Source organism: Acanthisitta chloris, unplaced genomic scaffold (genome assembly GCF_000695815.1).
Source record: "Acanthisitta chloris isolate BGI_N310 unplaced genomic scaffold, ASM69581v1 scaffold15696, whole genome shotgun sequence".
NCBI classification, from domain to species: domain Eukaryota; kingdom Metazoa; phylum Chordata; class Aves; order Passeriformes; family Acanthisittidae; genus Acanthisitta; species Acanthisitta chloris.
Window position 1 is genome coordinate 12449 of NW_008678841.1, and position 17143 is coordinate 29591.

General features: G+C 38.8%; 1 protein-coding gene across 1 annotated transcript in view; it reads left to right on the forward strand.

The window, feature by feature from the left end:
• Positions 1 to 14627, forward strand: part of PIP5K1B (phosphatidylinositol-4-phosphate 5-kinase, type I, beta) — a gene marked incomplete at its 5' end in the record, with an annotated part of 25447 nt that extends 10820 nt beyond the window's left edge. The window contains 3 exons of the mRNA XM_009077068.1: positions 955 to 1107; positions 2845 to 3144; positions 14412 to 14627. Of these exons, the coding sequence (XP_009075316.1) occupies positions 955 to 1107; positions 2845 to 3144; positions 14412 to 14627 (669 nt within the window). The remainder of the gene's footprint in view (positions 1 to 954; positions 1108 to 2844; positions 3145 to 14411) is intronic.
• Positions 14628 to 17143: the final 2516 nt, after the last annotated feature.

Consider the following 17143-nt stretch of genomic DNA (forward strand, 5'->3'; position numbering starts at 1 on the left):
GTGTGTAAAACTGAATGTAACAGAAGAAAAGGGTGCATGAATGAAAGTTCAGTTATCTTTTAAACAAGTTTTTAATTTAATATAAACAGATTTTTCTGTGGTTTTGAGCTCAATGGCTCCTCTCCATTTAGTTCACTTTGTGAAGTTTGAATTAAGGGAGATTTAGTAAATGTACAGCAGTCACTGTGTAAAATCTCATTCTACTAGTTATAGGAATAGTCATTGGTGTCTTTTTCCTCCTTATAATTCTTAATGTGTCGGTGGAAGAGAAAGCTTGTCTAAATATTGAAAATAATGGTCCTCCAAATTCCAATTCTTCTTGCTTACTAGTATTGGGGTTTTTTCTGTTTCAAGCAGTTTTCAAGCAGAAAACTGCATTAGCAGTTATACCCAGATTATTAGTCTAATATCTATCTAATATCTAATATCGAAGTCTGTCCCAGTTTCACCAAATAGGACTTGCGTGTTTGTCTGTAATGAGAAACTTCTACTCCCAGTGTTTGTCTAACATCTTGTACCTGTTCGCTTCATAAATGGCTGTGAAAAGCAAACAGTTGCAGTGAAGCTGCATCTTAATATTTCTGACTCAAGAATTTGCTATGCTGACAGTGTTGGGATCAACTCCTTCCTCCTCAACCGCTCACTTCACTCCAAGGGAACTCTCACCTTGGTGCAGTGGGACATGAAGAGGGACTGTGTGCTCAGCTGCCAGCAGCTCCTCCCTGATTGTGCAGTGTGTCCTGGGCAGGGTGGATGGTAATAACTGGCCTGCCAAACCTCAGCCAAATAACTGTGATCCAGCTTGCTGTACAATAGTACCATTGCTACAATTGAAGACCAAAGAATAAGCTCCATGACTATCTTGTGCCTGTTTGAATCTGCAGTTCTTTGTATTAAACTTGTGTTTGGGTAATATATGCATTGACAGTGAAAAACAATTTTTGTCTCTTCCAGTACTCAATCTGCAGTGAACCTTTAATTGAATTATCCAACCCAGGTGCCAGTGGGTCCTTATTTTTTGTGACTAGTGATGACGAGTTCATCATCAAGACAGTTCAGCATAAAGAGGCTGAGTTTCTTCAGAAGCTCTTGCCAGGCTATTATATGGTAAGTAATTGAAGACTTTTTTTTAACCTGTATTTCTCCTGTTTCATGTCACACTTCTGAAGTTTCGGTTTCATTTGTCTTGTGATCCTTCACTGAGTTTGTCTGTTTTCTCATTATATTTTTGACATTTTTATCTGTCTTTCAACTTTGTACCCCACATACCCCACAGAAAGAATAGATATAAATCAAGAATATATACAAGATAAGAATTGGTTTTTTAGCATTCAAGATGAAACTGAATGTCATCATCTGATTTGATACCAAACTTTGCTTCTAATCAGCTAGTAAGAAAAAAGGTTTCTAAATTTCTAATTCAAATCTTTTTCTCCATTTTGTGTGTTTGTCTACCCTCTGCATTTCACTCAGAGTGGACAAAGAAACTAGACCGGTCAGTTTCACTTTTGTTTTTGACTACTTTAATGTCCATTTCTCATGTATTAAAGCAGTGATATAGACGTTATTTTTATCCATGTAACTTGTTCAAAACTGAACTTTTAAATGAAGCTTTATGAGGGCTAATGCTAAGTCGATTGTACTGGGTTTTGTGTGTCAATCATCAGAAAGGAAAAACATTGATCCACTGTAAATAAAATCTAATTCTTTTTCATTTTGGGTACCCAGCCATACAAACAGAGATTCTTCTGGGTGGTATGCAGGACTTCCTATTATTAGACCTGTGACTGACTTTTCTTGCTCTGTTTTCTGAAGTAAATACTTGAAAAATTACCTTCTCACTTGTACTAAAAATGAAGAATGTTGTAATTATTGCATGTTACTTTAGTAACATAGATTCACTGTTTGTGTAAAAAAAAAGGTGTACTGACATATTAAAAAGGGCATTGGTGACAGGTACTTTTTTGGTTTTTTTCTTATTATGATAATTAGTTCAGCATAAGTTTGAGTTATTGCAAGTAAACATAAGGCCACTTTGTGTTGTTTCTGGTGACTTTATTCTCACTGTTAACATAGGCAATATTTTCCAAAGTATAAAGCTTCAATCACTGTGATTATTTCCTGTGAAAGTAAATAATTGTATTTCCTGTGAAAGTAAATAACTCTGATATTTGTGTGTTGTGACTTAGTAATCATGTAAGACCTAAAGCAGGTTTTCCCCTACTTGATTTTTCATGCCAAAGACTAAGAGCAATTGTATTTAGAAGGAGGACTTTATCTCTCACCTCTGTTATCCTCTCCTCCTTAATTTTTTTGCCCATAGTGGAATTCGGATTATTTCACACTTTTCTGTTCTAATGGTCAGTTGTGGTTCTGTTATAACCTCACACTCCTGTGGAGACAGCTTGGTCATTTGGCACTAACCCTCATGGAGACAGGGGTTCTGTTTTTCAGAATCCAAGTTAAGATAATTAAAACTGCATTTGACCCAAACTCTTTCCAGCAGGTGGAATGCAAAGGTTGTTTGGGTCAGAATGAATAAAGTCTTCAGGATGCTTTTATTTTTAGCATCATCTGCTCTTTGAGAGAAATCTGCAGTAACCTGTAGTTACTGCTCTGCTCTTGGCCTACATAAGTTCCTATCAAAAAGGCACTGGTTATACTAGCTTTCTGAAATAGAGACCAACAAAGAAAATCAAATGGTCAAAGAAACTGTGCTGAATAAGGAGATATGCACAGTTTTCCTGGTGTTTGCTAATGTACTTTGCTATTAGAAAACCCTATTTCTTATGCATGCAAGTTTATTGAAAATAGACGTATTTAACAATACCTCTTTTGTTTTAGAATCTGAACCAGAATCCAAGGACTCTTCTACCAAAATTTTATGGGCTGTACTGTGTTCAGTCAGGCGGTATTAATATTAGAATTGTTGTCATGAACAATGTTTTGCCACGAGCCTTGAAAATGCATTTCACATATGACTTGAAAGGCTCCACGTACAAACGGAGAGCATCAAGAAAAGAGAGAGAGAAGTCCAACCCTACGTTCAAAGACTTGGATTTCTTGCAAGACATGCATGAAGGGTTGTATTTTGACTCTGAAACACACAGCGCGCTAATGAAAACACTACAGCGGGATTGTCGAGTGAGTAAAAATTATTGACTATCTGACCTGTGCTCACCTCTGCTCTAGGCTTATCTCAGGAAAACAGAGAGCAGAACATGGCTCTGTGTGTTGTTTAACCTCCATTCATTTTCCATGGAGTTTAATTAGGGAAAACTATGGATGTCAGAGCAGTGATGAAGCCTGTATTTGTGTTAAGCTGTTGGGATCTAAGATGGTGGAATCATAGAATGGAATGTCCATATACTTAATGAACACCAAGAGGCTAGGAGCCATGAACACTTCCTTGGGGAATGTCTTCCAGTGCTTGACTACCCTCTCACTGAAGAACCTCTGATCTAAACTTCCTCAACGCACCTTTAAGCTGTTTCCTTGCATCCTACCACCAGGCACCAGAGATCAGCACCACCCTTTCCACCCCCCTCATAAGGAAGTTGTAGACAGTATTGAGTCCTCCCCTCATCATTGAGACCATATCCTCATCTGCTCTTCACAAGTCATGTCCTCCAGTCCTTTCTCCATCTTTATTGCTCTCCTTTGGACACATTCTAATGCTTTTATATCTTCCTTACATTGTGGAGCCCCAAACTGCACACAGTACTTGAGGTGAGGCTGCAGCAGTGCTGAGTGTAGTGGGACAGTCACTTCTCTCAACCAGTTGGCTATACTGTGCTTAACTCACCCCACGGTACAGTTGACCACTTTGGTCCCCAGGACACATTGCTGACTCATTGAGCTTATCATCTAGCACAACCCCAGGTTCCAGGGCTAAACCCCTATTTCTCTGTACAGCCAGGATTACTCTGATCCATCTGTGGAAATAGAGATTAATATAGGAGGGTAGTCTAGTGGAGTTGATAACGATGATTGCTATTGGAGAATTTAATTATTTTCATGCCAAGGCACAATTAGCTTCAGAAGGTGTGTTAGGTATGATAAACTGTATGTAGAGCTGCAAGCTCCATATTGTTTCAGTAAATCTGCCTCTTTGTAGGTTAACAAGGGCTAGGAATGGGAAGGCAGGCCTAGTGGCAGCAGTCTTATTTCTGGAACAAAGAAATTTCTTCCTCAGCTGAAAGGTCATAGTTAAGGCCCACATAACATTTTCAGGTGAGGAGACGGATATCTGCCATTGTTGTTTGAGAGGACATTGGTGAATGGCATCAGCTGCTGTTATGGGCAGGGAAAATTGTTGTGGTTAAACAAAATGGATTTTTTTTTTTTTTTTGTGTGGCAAAGGTAAGAAAACATGAAGTAGGAAAAGAGGGAGTTACCCAGGTTTCTCTGAGTTTCCTGAGATTCATAGGGTCATGGAGAGAAAAAATTGTCTGTCTGAGAGGAATCACAGGAGTTTGATAATAAAAGAAGCAGAATGGATAGGCTGAACTCATCACATAGAAGAGGCACCCTGAATATCAGAGTTTGTTGTTCGTCACCATCTGTGGTACACGATGGAAAGCATTGTTTTTGTGCATGAATAGAATTTTCTGTTCAGTTGTCACACAAGTCTGCAATGCCTTGTGATTGGTTTGTAAAGCTGGGTGACCTAATGTTCAGCTGCATATTCAGCATGAGACATCTATCTAACACCACACATTGTTCTTTTTGCAGCTTCTCACAGTAAGTATTTCCTGAGTTCTTGCCATGTGTGATAATGCAGAATGCATCAGTATGTCACATCTGTGGATCTGGATGCCCTTTTGTGCATCCCCCACTTGTTCAAGGTTACTTACCCAGTCAAAGCCTGGCAGATCTATTGTATAGAAAATAATAAAGGAAATCTAATAGAGGGAACTGGACTGAAAAATAAAAACAGGACTCATTTAATAATTACAAGGGACACACTGTTTTTTTGAAAGTCTGGGTAAATTCTTGCTGCATGTTATTTGAACTAATACCAGTTTTTTCAGTGTGCAATCTTAGTCTAAAGTTCTTAAAGGCCCAGTAAAATTTTAACATTATTAAAAGAAGCATACTGTCTTTTAGTAACCAGTGTGTATACCTAAAAACACATAGATATACTAAAGTATATGTCTGTGTGTATCTGTAGATATATACACACACACTGAAGGTTATATGTATATAAAAATGTATCAGCCATTTTTCTTCTATTCAAATAATTCTTACTCTGTGTTGTAAAACAAAGGGAGCAGACAGTGTTATCTTTCATACAGCTGAATTTGCTCAGCAAATGAGGTTGGATCTGACCACCTGCATTGTACTTCTACTGTTAGAAAGAAAGGAGGTGTTCTGTCCGTGTTGCTTAAAGGACATCACAGAATTGGTCAGGTTGGAAGGGACCCCAGTGGGTCATCTGGTCCAACCTCCAACTAAACTCTGTGCCACTGATCACAGCTCTCCAGGATCTGTCACTCAGCCAGTTCTCAATCTACCTCACTGTCCACTCATCCCATTCACACTCATTTTCCGATGAGGATGCTGTGAAACACAGTGTTGAAAGCCTTGCTGAAGTCAAGGTAGACCATGTCTACTGCTCTCCATTCATCCGTCTAGGCAGTTGTTTCATCACAGGAGGCAATTTGATTGGTCAAACATGACTTAGCTTTAGTGAACCCATGCTGTCTGCTTCTGATCACCTTCTTGTCTTCCACGGCCTGCAGAATGAGGCATTCTGTCTGTCTTGCCACTGCTTTTTCTACCCATGTGATATTTAGATGGCTACTTAATGTGAGCGATGACTCACCTAAGCTGTTCAGGGTTTCAGAACTTGTAATATCTTCTTACTTTTGTGCCAAAGTGAAAAAGTTAGTATAGGCACTGGAATTAAAAATTTCATTTAAGAAAGGAAATTTTTTCACCTTCACAGTATTTCAGGACTAAGAAATTCTCTACTGTGATACTTAAATTTGGATTATATTTTCATTGCTCATATCTGCAATCAGAATCAGGAAGCAATGGATGTTTTTCCTGCTGCTTTAATCTGAACATCCCTCGCTGGCAACCCTTCTCCTCCTTAAGCTCCATCACTAACTTCAGAGTCCTGGCAGAACTTGCTGGTGATAACAATGGTGGTGGTGGGAACCTGCTGTGATCTGTGTCACTGAATCTCCTGCCCCATTCAGCAAGGGGCCTGCGTTTTCCACCAAGAAGTGTAACTTTGCAGTGTTCCTAAAGATGTTGTATTCGGGAGTTTATCACACACACAATGCACACACTTGAAAATTTGAACTAGCTTTCAAATTCGAGACTATTGCTGGGACTTATGGTAGCTAATCTGTCCTTGCCATCAGGCACTGATGTAGTTACTGGGGTGGGTCAGGTGTGGAGACAGGAGACACGCTACAGGAAAATGGTGCTAAAATAAATGAAAATTAAAAATATTTTAAAATAAATAAATTTTTAAAAGTTCACTTGCCTAAGCAGCTTCCTAAAAGTCTTTGCTTTGAAGTGCTATTCACTCCAGATTGTTTTAATCTGGAAAGCAAATGGTCCTGCGTTTTGTGTAATAGAAAATGATGAGAGCATTGGAAGCTAGTTTCAGTAGGTGTGATTTGTTTTTAGTAAGCATGCTGTTAGCTACTCTGATAATTGTGTAAAATGATGATTTATTAAAGAATAGAGCAGATTCTCTAATTTCCAGACAAAATTCTGCTCATGAATGAGACCAGGAATTAAGAGTATGGCACATAAGCAAGTTCTAAATAAGAATAAAGTCAGTAAAGATATTGAAGATGGTTTGAAGTGCATTTGGGGATTTCTTTTTTAAAGGTGAAGAAAATGAAGCTCCACATCAGATTTAGCTGCTGTTGTGTTCTGTTACAAAGACCTAATCCTGCAGAAATTGTCTTGGTGTGGAGGAATACTTCTGTGGGGCGAAGCATAAGCTGTGGCACTTAAGTGATGCATTAGGTATGAGTAACATTAGCGTGAATCTGTATGAGAAAGGCTAGGAGTTAATGGTAGCATTCTATTTGTCACAGGTGATATGGAATCAAAGTAAAGCTAGGCATCCATTATTACTTACTTGATGTGTTACTGTAGCTCTTATGCAGCTTAATAAATACAAATTAGCTCTGTTCTGGGCAGAAAGCATGTGGAAGACATCTATTCTGTACAGGGAATTCACTGTCCAAAACACACAACAAAGTTTGGCTTTTGATCGCTCCATGTTAAAAATGAAGATAGGGTTTTAAAGAGGTACATGTCAAAAATTATTGTAGGAAAGGCACACAAGCACATCGCATCAGAATATGTCTAGTGGTTTGATTGTGAAAACACTCTTAATGTCTTTCCTGTAATCCTTTAACATACAGATGAACTGGTAACTCTTTATAAAAAGAAAAAAAGAGGGAAGTCCCTTTTAAAACAGACAGTGTCATGGTTATACAGAGATATTACTCTACAAATTATTTCTCATCTAGTTACCTAACAAAGCATGTTATTATAACTTTAGACAAGTTTTATTTATTTCAGGAGAACAGATAATCATAGGATTCTGTATTTGTAGATCTCTGCTTCACAGACACACAGATACTGTATGTTCTTGAATGTCAGCTAGTCATATGCAGGAATTTGGGGTATTTTATTAAAAATAGCTTCATCGTGTTTTTCCCATTCCATCTGCTGCTGAATTCAAGGAAAAAGAAAATTGAAGAGGGCTAAAAGTACAGGTACATGTAAATGCGGTTAGCTCTATTAACTGGCAAAATGGAATAAAAAATGCCAAGTATTGTTCCTCATGCTCTTTACTTTGTTGTTAATGTCTGCTTAGTGAGATGTTTTCCTCACTCAGAAAACCTCTCTTTGTCGGTCACTAGTCAATTCTTAGTATTTATCCTCTTACATAATACTTTCATGTATGTAAATATGGGAGATGAAAATTAACTATGCAAATAAAACAGTATGTATTTTTTTATCCTGAAATTCTGGATACAATTTCCCAGGAAAACTGCAAGATTATCATATTCTAAAAGCTGAAGGTAAGACTTATTCCCACTTATTTAAAAAAGTGGGCCAGAGTGCTATAAGAACACTAGTGATCTTCATTTTTTACTTAAGGATGACTTTTTTCTTAATGAAGCATATTTAAGAGCTGGCCTATAAACTCACAACTGGTTCTTCTTAGTTAACTTGGTGACCTTAGGGATTCTGGAACACCTGTCACATTTAAAACTACATTAAGAAATGTTTTTCACAAACAGATAAGACAACTCACTGTAAAACTCGGGAATTTGGTCTTGCAGTAAGTAAACAGATTTTTGCATTGATCCAAAGAGTATTTTTCAAGCTATCACATGATGTTCTAATGACCTACAGTAGGCAAAGTATGCATATTTTGTGATTTCTTACTGGGGATATCTTGTCCATATTCATGAAGGTGGAAAAATAAGTTCCTTCTCTCTAATTGGTGACCAGGCACTAGCGGGCTCAGTATTGGGGCCGGTCCAGTTTAACATCTTTATTGATGATCTGGACATGGGGATTGAGTGCACTCTCAGGAAATTTGCAGATGACTCTAAGTTGGGTGGGAGTGTTGATCTGCTTGGGGGTAGGAAGGCTCTACAGAGAGACCTGGACAGAGTCAATCAGTGGGCTGAGGAAACTGCATGTGGTTCAGTGAGGCTCAGTGGTGGTCCTCCACTTGGGACACAACAATCCCATGCAGAGCTACAGGCTGGGGGAGGAGTGGCTTTGGAATTTTTCCTCAAAAAAGGGTTTTGGGGGGCTGGGTTAAAACCACAATGTTTTTCACAAACAGATAAGACAACTCACTGTAAAACTCGGGAATTTGGTCTTGCAGTAAGTAAACAGATTTTTGCATTGATCCAAAGAGTATTTTTCAAGCTATCACATGATGTTCTAATGACCTACAGTAGGCAAAGTATGCATATTTTGTGATTTCTTACTGGGGATATCTTGTCCATATTCATGAAGGTGGAAAAATAAGTTCCTTCTCTCTAATTGGTGACCAGGCACTAGCGGGCTCAGTATTGGGGCCGGTCCAGTTTAACATCTTTATTGATGATCTGGACATGGGGATTGAGTGCACTCTCAGGAAATTTGCAGATGACTCTAAGTTGGGTGGGAGTGTTGATCTGCTTGGGGGTAGGAAGGCTCTACAGAGAGACCTGGACAGAGTCAATCAGTGGGCTGAGGAAACTGCATGTGGTTCAGTGAGGCTCAGTGGTGGTCCTCCACTTGGGACACAACAATCCCATGCAGAGCTACAGGCTGGGGTAGGAGTGGCTTGAGACTTGTTCATCAAAAAGGGATTTGGGAGTGCTGGTTAACAGCCAGCTCCATATGAGCCAATAGTGTGCACAGGTAACCTAACCAATGGCATCTTGGCCTATGTCAAGAATAGTGTGGCAGCAGGACTAGTGAAGTGATCATCCTCCTGTACTCAGATTGGTGAGGCCACAGCTCGAGTGCTGTGTTCAGTTTTGGGCCCCTTACTTTAGAAAGGACATTGAGGTGCTGGTGCGAGTCTAGCCAAGGGTAACAAGGCTTGTGAAATCTCTAGAACACATGTATGAGGAAGGGCTGAGGGCTTGCTCAGCCTTAAGAAGAGATGGCTCAGGGATGACCTCATCACTCTCCTCAACTACCTGACAGGGGGTTGTAGAAAGGTGTGGGATGGTCTCTCCTCCCATGCCTGCAGTGAGAGGACTAGAGGGAGTGGTGATAAGCTGAGACAGGGGAGTCTCAGATTAGGTATAGGAAAAACTTTTTCACTGCTAGGGTGGTCAGGCACTGCAACAGGTTGCCCAGGGAGGTGGTGGAGTAACCATCCCTGGAAGTGTTTAAGAGGTATCTGGGTCTGGTGCTGGAGGACATGGTTTAGGGGTTAAAGCAGTGGTTGGACTTGGTGATCTTTGAGGTCTCTTCTAACCTTGATGATTCCATGATTCTAATCTTAGATGAAGGGCCTCTTTGTCAGAAATGATAGTTTGAGGAAAAGGGATGTGCAATGATGCTGCAGATCTGCTGTATCTTTATATATTGTCACTTCTGTAGCATCAATTGACACTACAAATTTCTCTGTACTTTTTAAATCAGAAACCAGATTGTTAGTTTTAGGAGTGTTGGTTAACTATATATTTTGAGAATTCTGTTGAAATGGGAAGCGATTCCACATAATACTTTGGGGGGGAGGTGGTGACTTATTTTCTTGGGATATGTTTTTTTCTAAACCAGACCCATTGCTGGGTATTGACATTCTAAGAAATGCTTATTCTGTGAGACAGTCCCTTATTTTGTGGGCTTTTTATATAGCTCCTTACATTGAAGAGTAATTATTCATTTGGTGTAAAATTGATCTTTCTGTTGCATTAATTCCTATATCCCTTTTCCAAAGTGCTTGTAGGAGAGGAAGTACTTGCTTGCATGGTTATGCTTTTAGTTTTTTGCATTTCATAAGCCTGCAAAGCAATTTTCTGTTTGAGTAGTGTTTTTTCTTGACTCTTCTATGAAAATGACCTGACTTTTTTGCATGTTGTTTTGCGTGGATAGCAATGTGAATGCAGATTTTCCTGTAAGCAGCTTGGGCTGGCTGCCTTTAAAATAAAAATGACATTTTATGGCAGAAATACTTGTTTGCTCTGTTAGTCACTGCCTGAGATATTGGAATGTAACCATGTCTACTAAGATGATTCACAGAATGCCTTAGCATCTGATTAGCTCTGAGAAAAGAAAATCTGATTCACAGAGTTATTTTTTCATGTTCTGAAATAACTTAGTTTGTGATGCCATTTTACTGGGGTTTTTTTTGTGGCATGGAAACAAAATAGTGCTTAAGGCTAGAAGGGGTGAGTGACGCTTGCCATCTGGAAGTTGTCAGAGCAGCTCAAGGCAGCATTGCCTACAGTACTTGGTGACCAAGTGACAACATTGTGTTGATAGAATCTCTGTAGCTAGTGAAATAACACCTATATAAATACAAATGAGATGAACAATTTAATGTCAGGTTAATGAACTGGAGGTTTACTTGTTATCAAATACAACACTTAATCATGCTGTGTACTAACTAGTAAGAGTATTCTTGCTGAAATCTGACAGTGCTGTTCTGCTAGCAAGGTACATTTCAGAGTGGTTACATGAGCAGTGATTAAATTTCTCTCACTTGCACTACACAAGGAGTGTATTTCTGGGAGTTAATGTCAATTTCCAATGATCTCACATGGATGGCATCAGGTGCTACAGAGGGCTTTCTCATTTTACTATGAATATAGCCCTTTAGTACTATGATTTATTTGGGGTTTTTTTCATTAGATTAGGTTATCACTTTGTAGCAAAAGCTTGCTGCTGCATCTCAAGAGCAGTCTTATCTAAAATCATCCAAGCTACCTGTGAGCAAACCTCAGCACAGGAAAAGGCTTACCCCTTTTTTTGTTCTCATAGAATGTTGCATGTTCAGAAATATCCTGATATGCTGCATTCTGTAACTTGTCATTGGCAAACCAGATTAATTTGTACAACTGTGTGTGCAAATGTTACTCACACATTAAAAAATTGTCATGATTTGGTATTTTAAATATTAATGATGATACAAATGTGAGAACACTGCTGATATATTCAGCTGGAAATCCCACTGATTGAAGTCAGATTTCTGTCAATATAGACTGAAGAGTTTGACACAGAGTAAGGGTTTTTTGAGTCCTGATTTCCAAGATTCTTCTTTGTTATTCTGGCTAATTATTTCATATCAGAATTTTCATTAGAAATAAATGGAAAGTGAAACATGCTTTGATATGGTGAAAAAGGAGCATTTGCTTAAGGAGTGGTTGGTTTGATTATCAAATTTCTCTGGGGATGTAATCAGAACTGTACATCAAACCTGTAGGCAGACAGAGGGCCAGATAGTGTTATGATATCCTGATGACACTTTTCAGACAGCACAGTTCTGCCTTCGAGTTGGATCATAAATAGGGTGTCTGGGGGACAAGGGCTAGAGTTCATATGCTATATGCTGTTTGTAAGAATTTGTACTGCAGTTAATCCATTGAATGTGCAGGTGTTTCATAATAAACTGGAATAACAAAACAGCTACTTGTTTTCATGACATTTTTCACTAATCCTATGGCAAAGTTATGAATCATCAAAGAATAGTCCATTGTGTTGCACAAGTACTGGGTTTAAGTGGCTGTGGTGAATTGATGCAGTCAGAAAGATTAATTTTATCACATAAAAGGTCTCTGTGGAAGAAGCAGCAGCACATCATACCACAGCTTTCCGGGAGGCTACATCCAGTCCTAGACATAGGTTATGCAATTAGTACAGTTAAATCCTAATGTGTCTAACGTGATCTAATTCAAAAGGAAGTAAAGAATAGGTTGAAGGCAGACCTGTCAGCAGTAGTTTATAAATGTAAAATAAAAGTGGCAGTGCTTTTTCCAAGCTAGCCTGACCGGCTCCTGTAATCCGGCTTTGCATAAACAGCTTTGGCTATTGTACTACTAAGGTGTTATTTTTCAGCCTGCCCAGAATCTACTTTCAGTATTTCATGGCAAACATTTGCTGATTACATATTTTAATGAATTTATTATATAATAATTTCACTTTGAGAAAGTCTGATTAAAGGGTAGCAATTAGTAAGCAGTAAAGAAAATTCTAGAACTTCTTGGTACCTTGGTATGAGTGCCTTTGTACCTGTTAGCCATGCCGGTCTTGCAAGTTAGGATCATAAGACAGAAAGTTATTAGCCACCAACTTTCCCATACACCCTGAAGTTTCAGGATCTTGTTGTACAGTGATTTAGAATATACTTTGTAGAGGCTGAAACCCTGTGTGAGTTCTTTCATCAGAAGATGCTGTGAAGTACTAAGGGCCATACATTAGCAACCTTTTTCTTGTTACAGTTGAAATAACCCTCCACTGTGCAAGATTACTCTGAGCAAGGGCAAACCTACTGTGTCTTCTACACTCATCCTTTGTGTCTAGAAACCAGGACAAGGTGGTGTCTTTCTACACTTAGATTACAGCATGTTATGCTTTGGTTCTTCACTGTTCTGGTTATCTGAGCAATGAGGTTTTTTTCCAACCATTAGGGTAAGTAGTATAAAAACCTTATGATAAGATGCACAGATCAGATGGTTTAAGTAGTATGCATCCATACTAAGTTACTGATTTACTGCCAGTTATATTTTAAACCTGTGGAGGTATGAGAAGGGAAGATACTGCTCAGCTATCTCAGTGTTTTATGTAAAAATATTTATACTTTGATAATCTCCATCAAAACTAGGTACCTGGTGTTACTGCTCTGTATTCGTCATCGCTGCAAAATCACATTTTGTTCGTGCTCACTTAAAAAGACATACTATTGCCTCTTGATTCTGTGCCAAAAATTACACCTTTATCTTAGGGCATTGTGAGTCCACAATGTATCATGAATCATTGCTGTGCTGCGTGAGGCAAAGGAGAGGTGAGTGGCATAGCATATCACTTCTGGTTGTTACTGGTTTTTCTCCCTACACTTAGCACTGCAGTTGCATAAGACAGTTAAGACAGTTGCTGTCTGTGAGCAGTTTGGTTGTGTTACTAGATGTGATCACAGCTTGTTTTAGCTCATGTTTGGGTATTGACTTGAACTCTATTGCTTTTAATGGCAGCATGCCAGACTTCATGATGACATAGCTGACTAGAAACTCATGACAGTACATGTGTGTGAGAGAAGAAAGGGAACTTGCCTACTGATAGAGGCAATACTGGTTGGCAGAGCTAGGAGAGAAGGCTGGTTGATTAAGTTATGCTTCAGAAGTAAAATTGAGTTTAGATACCCCTTATTTAACTTAGAGAGATGCATGATTTTTGTAATCAAATCCTGTCAGTTGTTAATGAGAAGGTGGTAGCAAATGCTTTTTTTTGACATTCGAGAGTTTTCCAGGAATATTCTCTCTGTTACAAACAAGAGGTAGAGGGGAGAAAGAGCACAGTCTAAGCAAAAATGCTCAGTAAGGTCTGGAACGTGCATTAGAGATTGCTTTAAAAAGTCTGTAGTTCATAAGTATATGGTGGAACTATCAGTTGTTTATTTGCTATAATGAAAAGGTGCCACCTGGAATTATTGTCCATGACTACAAAATAACATTGGGTTCCATTTCAGCTATACATCTTTCTTTCCCGCTTGTAACAAGAGCATTGAGCTAGTTAGGTAACTAACACTTTGGCTTGTGTAGGATAGTATAAGATCTTTGTTTAGCTATAATTTCACACGTTTTCCTAATAAGAGAAGCTTGTGTCTTGAAGGCCTATTCTTACTTAGATATGAAAAATGCTGCTGTGTAATTCTATTTTTTGTCTCAGTATAGCCATTTCTTCTTTGTTGGTAGGTTCTAGAAAGTTTTAAGATCATGGATTACAGTCTGCTACTGGGAATCCACATACTGAACAACAACATGAAGGAAAAAGAAGGGGAGGGTTCTCAGAGTACATCAGATGCAAAACGTCATGGAGGGCAGAAAGTTCTCTATTCCACAGCCATGGAGTCTATACAGGGCCCTGGGAAGTCAGTGGACTCTGTCACTACAGAGACAACAAACACGTAAGTTCCATAACCTGCTCTCATTAAAACTGTTAACAAGAAAAACAGTCATGAACACACGGCAATTTAGGAATTGAAAGCCTTTTTTGAACATTTTTGTTTGAGTCTGTTTTTTTCCAATAGCTGATGCCATCAAGATTTGCCACAGAACATGAAATTAAAATGTTGGCTAGTAGATTGATCATATTTAAATACATGACAGCAAATTTGTTTAGTTCAGAGAGAGTTATGTATGCACAAGTGCATTCTTTTCTAAAAGAGATGTTGTGAGGCAGATATTACAAGAGTCCCAACTATAATCTAATTTTAACTGGAAGCAGCCTGGTGAGCCATAAGCAAAAACTATTTATTAATGTTGAAATGGATACTCCTACAGTGGTTATTTTCATCTCAAAGTAGTGTACTTAATACATAGAATGGTATTGTCAGCCAGTGGAGTGCAGGCATGTATGATATTTCCTGATATTAAGAACTGCAGCTTTCCTCTTATTTTTCTGTCTAACAAAAACTGCAGTAGAAATTTGAGTACATAGACAATAGTTATTCTGTTTTTCCCTTTGAAATATATTAAGTGCTAGTGAGAGCATTATCATCACCTCCCCTATGAGGACAGGCTGAGGGAGTTGGGGCTGTTCAGCCTGGGGAAGAGAAGACTACGTGAAGAACTCAGAGCAACTTTTCAATATCTGAAGGGCCTACAAGGAGCCAGAGATGGACTCTTTATTAGGAACTGCAATGATAGGGCAAGGGGTAATGGGTTCAAACTGAAGGTGGGAAATTCTAGGTTGGATGTGAGGAAAAAGCTTTTTACTCTAAGAGTAGTGAGATACTGGCACAGGTTGCCCCGGGATGTGGTGTCTGCCCCAACCCTGGCAGTGTTCAAGGTCAGGCTGGATGAGGCCTTGAGCAACCTGATCTAGTGAGGAGGTGTCTCTGCCCATGGCAGGGGATTGGCACTAGATGATCATAAAGTCCATTCCAACCCTTAAATTCTATGATTCTACGATTAACCGTTGTATATAATCTGTCATATATTATAATGAGGATTTGCCTTTAAATTAAGGATTTATTTTTCTCCTGGTTTTCAAGGAAGCTGTGTAGGTAAATACAACTAATGATATAGAGACATGTACTTAAACCTACAGCAAACAAATCGAATTTTGATATTTAGCATTCATAGTGAGTTTCCAGATCTTCAGAGCTCTAGAATTTAAATTAGAGCTTTATTTCACTCAGTTTTTACTGCTCACATTCACACAGAAGGTGGTGCATGCTCTTGCATGGTGGTAGAAGTGTTGCAGTGGCAGTTTTGAGGGATATTGGCAAAACTGATTATGTACGTCATTCCAGAAGGTCCCTGTGGTTATGATGTATGGAAACCCACCCTGGGTTCCCACATCACTTGAGCTAATATAGTCCTGCCCAAATTCTAAGAAGTGTAGTACCACTGGTGAAAGCCTACTGCAGCTGTTGAGTCCTTCTTTGGCCCCTTGCACTATATCCTCTCTCATATTGACCTGTCTGGTAGTGGGACAAATCTCACTCAGGTGGATGAAACTAGGACTAGATCTTTCAAAAAGGATCCCTAGGTCAGTCTCCTGCTGTGGTTCTTAGTGAGCCCATACAAGGATGAGGATGAGAATGGATATCCAGCAGCAATAACTGCTGCTTGCACTGGATTGAATTTCCAGTCATAACTTCCAGGAAAAGATAACACAATATAGTTTTGTAAACTATTTAACACTGCTGAATGTCTGACCAGTTAATGGATCTGGAGTTTATGGTAATGGGGTTTTACAGGAATTTAAACTTCACTTCTTCTTACAAGGTTTCCTTTGTGCCTAGAATCATGAAAAAATGTGGGTGTCATGTGTCCCTCCAGAATGAAGAAAGAGAAGGGTGTCTAAGCCTGTTTTGTTGAGAGAAGGGACTACTGTGCTTTAGTGGCAGAATGGGAAAATTACTCACGACTGTCTTTGATAGCTGTTTCAGATTCTTGTTTCTCAAACTGTTAAAAATGACTTGGAGGTATTGTATGTGCTGCATACTCAGTTACTTTTTGTTCTGGTTTTGTAGTGGGCTCATCAATGTCAGCAGAAGCTGACAAACTGAAAGATTTTGATTTCTGCTTCTGAAAACAATGGACCCTTTTTTCTAGGTGGTGGAGAGGGTCTTAGGATGAATGTCTTATTCTTTAAAGTCATGGATGAGTAAATACTCTGGAACAACTGAAGACCCAAGCAGTTAGGTTTCTCAGCTTGATGCTCTTGCTTTTTCTGTCATTGCAAAAGCACATTAATGCATAATTTTTTAGTGAAAAATATACAAAACAACCTTTTCAGACTTGGATTAATGTGCAGACTTTCTACAGATTTGTTACATTTGTTCAATAAAGTGACAGAATTCTCTCTTTGCTCCCTTAAGTCAAAGTTAGTAAAAAACTCATGTATACTTTCTTCTGATTTTCAGATCATCTAAATATTTCAAATTCTATCTAAAATTTATCTTAAAATACCTTTA